The sequence below is a fragment of the Muntiacus reevesi genome, chromosome 5 (genome assembly GCF_963930625.1).
Source record: "Muntiacus reevesi chromosome 5, mMunRee1.1, whole genome shotgun sequence".
NCBI classification, from domain to species: Eukaryota; Metazoa; Chordata; class Mammalia; order Artiodactyla; family Cervidae; genus Muntiacus; species Muntiacus reevesi.
The window spans coordinates 21643546-21647514 of record NC_089253.1 but is presented as its reverse complement, the minus strand read 5'-3'; the positions used below and the strand labels follow the sequence as shown (position 1 = coordinate 21647514).

At 35.2% G+C, this 3969-nt stretch overlaps 1 protein-coding gene across 1 annotated transcript in view; it reads left to right on the top strand.

Annotated features, from left to right (window-relative positions):
• Positions 1–2888, top strand: part of SLC17A6 (solute carrier family 17 member 6) — a 38554-nt gene extending 35666 nt beyond the window's left edge. Inside the window, exons 9-12 of the mRNA XM_065936682.1 lie at positions 367–499; positions 899–1009; positions 1649–1776; positions 2553–2888. Coding sequence (XP_065792754.1) covers positions 367–499; positions 899–1009; positions 1649–1776; positions 2553–2888 — 708 coding nt within the window. The remainder of the gene's footprint in view (positions 1–366; positions 500–898; positions 1010–1648; positions 1777–2552) is intronic.
• Positions 2889–3969: the final 1081 nt, after the last annotated feature.

Genomic DNA, 3969 nt, shown 5'->3' with positions numbered 1-3969 from the left:
TTGCTAATGATGAATTTCTACAAACATATTTATGACTATAAAATAAACACGTAAATGTGAATCATTCTGTGATAAAATTCAGGATAGTTTACTCAGAAACTCAAGATTTACTGACTCATAGCAGAAAAGAAGTGTTATCTTCTAGAAGAGAAAAAAGAATCAAAGTAAATTTACTTAGCTTTTCTCATTTATTCTGTGGAAGTTATTGCTTACTCTGAGAATGAGTAAGTGGTCATTTACAGACAGTAGTTTTTCCTTCCTTTGTCCATAAAGAGCTTACAAGACCATTAAATTGCCCACATTACTTATTTCTCTCCTTTTTGTTTTTCTACTTTGGTATTTCTCTCCTTCTTGTTTTTCATCAAGGTTGGCATGCTATCTGCTGTGCCACACTTAGTAATGACAATTATTGTACCTATTGGAGGGCAGATTGCAGATTTTCTAAGAAGCAAGCAAATTCTTTCAACTACTACAGTAAGGAAGATCATGAATTGTGGTGGTAAGTATGTTAAGAATATGTTTTTAGTTCACAAAGTTCGAATCGGCATGAATCAACTTTTTCTATGCATATCACCTGTGCTATTAAATTTATACCTTCAATGTTCATTCAGAATCAGTCTCCCATCTTCAAATATTCATAACTTCTAGTTTTAGATAATTGCATAACTAACTTGACCCTTCCCACTATTGAAACTGAAGGTTGTTTTTGTTGTTTTTCTTAAAACACAAAGAAGGCTTCAGTAACTTCTGTGAATAAATTACTGTTATTATTATTTGAAGATAGAATCCCTGCAGTGTTTTGCTAGGTCAAATAAGCGTGCTCATTTTTAATAGTTTTGACTCAGTGGAAGCATTTTACCTAAGTTTCTGAAGTATTTTCATATGTCTGTTTCTGAAGGCTTTGGCATGGAGGCGACGCTGCTTCTGGTTGTTGGTTATTCTCACACTAGAGGGGTAGCGATCTCATTCTTGGTACTTGCAGTGGGATTCAGTGGATTTGCTATTTCTGGTAAGATACTTTTTAAAAAATATATATACTTGTAGCATTCTGATTTTTGCTAGTGATAAAAAAATTTATATTTACTTTCCTCTTTAACATTTTGACGGTTGAAGAAAGTTTACTCAATATATTTCCACTAGAAAATAACAACGATGAAAGTAGCTCAGACAGTAAAGCATCTGCCTGCAATGCAGGAGACCTGGGTTCAATCCCCGGGCCGGGAAGATCCCCTGGAGAAGGAAATGGCAGCCCACTTCAGCATTCTTGCCTGGAGAATCCCATGCACAGAGGAGCCTAGTGTGCTATCCTTTATAGTGTCGCAAAGGGTCGGACATGACTGAGCGACTAACACACTGGGATTTGTTACTATTCACTACTTACTTACTCCCTGCTTATCTTTTTTTTTTTTTTTAATGAACATCTCTTCTCTATGGAGTAAATATCACGTGTTAAGTATTGGATAACAAATCATACCTCTTTCTATTCTCATTATATCCCTGAGCTAAATTATCAAAAACAGTTATTAAGCAGATGCTGAGAACCTGGTATTTTTAAGGAGGTTGGTGAGGGTGGTGGAGGATGTTCTGTAGTCACCTACTTCTGCAAGGTTTGGGATTCTCGGAGTCACATCTTCTGTGTGTATTTCAGGGTTCAATGTCAACCACTTGGATATCGCTCCAAGATATGCCAGTATCTTAATGGGCATTTCGAATGGTGTTGGCACATTGTCAGGAATGGTTTGCCCTATTATTGTTGGTGCAATGACAAAGAATAAGGTAAGACCAAGCAAGAAATGTTCATTTGTAGAATATTCTCTCTCATGATTAGGAAAAGCATCTGTATGTGCTCTTTGGCATTCTGCCTGTGGTCCAGTCACCATATCTCTGAGTAGGGGAGATAACAGGCTCAGAAGAGAATCTCTTTCTGAACTCTGAGGAAGCCTGCTTCTCCAACCAATAAAGGTTATACTTTCAACACCTTCTAATATTTCTGGTATCCCTGGTGTGGTGAAACAACAACATCCTAGCTCATTTGAATAGATAAATGGAAATCTTCTCAGCTTTATTTGTAAACATCAATTTAAACTTATCTATAGTAATTGATGGACGAATATTGCTATCAGTATTTGTCTTTATAGGTAGAGGTTCTACATTAGGGCTTCTCTGATGGCAAGAATATTGTTATCAGTATTTGTCTTTGTAGGTAGACCTTTTAAATTATGGTTTGCCAAAAGGAAATAAAGAGAAGTGGGAGAAAAAAAACTAAGTAACTCAATAGAATTGAAAGAGAGATTATGAATATTTAAAAAATTAGCTGACCATAGATATCTTTGAAGTTCTGTTTCAGAACTTTAGATTAAAAAGTTTTGAATAATGAAAGTCACAGTATTATAGGACATTTCTCTCACGGTGTTTGTTTAATATAATCAGAACAAGGGTTTCCCCTGAAGATAGCATTTTAGGAAACGCTTAGTGGTGGAACATTCAGAGAAGATGCTAGGCTTTTCAAACCCAGGGAGTTTGTTCTCACAGTGCACTTTTTGTCACTGCAGTCACGTGAAGAGTGGCAGTATGTCTTCCTGATCGCTGCCCTAGTCCACTATGGTGGAGTTATATTTTATGCAATATTCGCCTCAGGAGAGAAGCAACCCTGGGCAGACCCTGAGGAAACAAGTGAAGAAAAATGTGGATTTATCCATGAAGATGAGCTCGATGAAGAAACAGGGGACATTACTCAAAATTATATAAATTATGGTACCACCAAGTCTTATGGTGCCACGACACAGGCCAATGGAGGTTGGCCTAATGGTTGGGAAAAGAAAGAGGAATTTGTACAAGAAGACGTACAAGACTCGTACAACTATAAGGACAGAGAGGATTATTCATAACAAAGCTAATTGCTGGATTTATTTTTAGTGTTTGTGATTAAATTAATTGTGATTGCACAAAAACTTTAAAAGATGTGGTGTAAACATGTACACATATCAACCAGGCAAGTCTTGCTGTAAAAATGAAATCAAAACAAACTCATGAAGTTACCATCAAGTGCAATCTATAGAAGTTGTGAGATTCCATCATTTCCATTCAAGTCATCCATTCTTGCATTTGTGATTTCAAGGTTGGCTGGTCAAAATTGTAGAAGCAAGTAGTTACTCATTAGATTCATATGAGTTAAAACTCATCACCATTTAATAAAGCACAACGAAAACAGTTGGCACATCCCATCCTACAAAGGTTAGGAAGCCAAAGCTACTTGATCATGCAAAATGCACTTACATATTTGTTACACTGTATTGCAAGATATTGTGCGGAAGTCCTGTTAAAAAAAGGTGAAGTTGTCATGTTGGCTGCATCAGGTGTTGGCAACATTTATTGAGTATAAATCATAGAGTTTGAGCTATCTCTCATGTAGAGAAGAATGTTGTGGGCTAGCAACTAGCAAGGTGTACTAAATAATTATTGTTATTACACAATGTAGACTATTTTGTTGATTCTCAAGAGGAATATCTTGCAGTGTTTTATATGAAACGCTTGGGCACAAACACTTTTATCTGTGAAAAAGAAGTTGTAGAGTGAGGGGTATGCTTCATGTTCTTCCATTCATTTACCTAACAGTATAAAATACTTCACACTTCAATAAAATCTGACTTTTCATGTAGCATATCACATAACTTTTTTGCAAAAATGTTAAAAATAACTAGACTTCAATGTATTTTTTATTACAACTTTGTACTGGTTGTAACTTGCATTAGGAAAAAAAACATGCATACACCATAAAGAATCTAATAAGAAATTTACTATGGAGATATAGCCCTTAAAATGCAATATTAACAGCAAAAGAAATAGACATGATAGAGATATCTTTCTTCCTTACTGATTAAATATATTTGAAACTTGTGCCACAGAACTATATATAATATGAAAAGGTAAATTAATAGAGATATTGTAAGTAGATGATTTTATTATTTA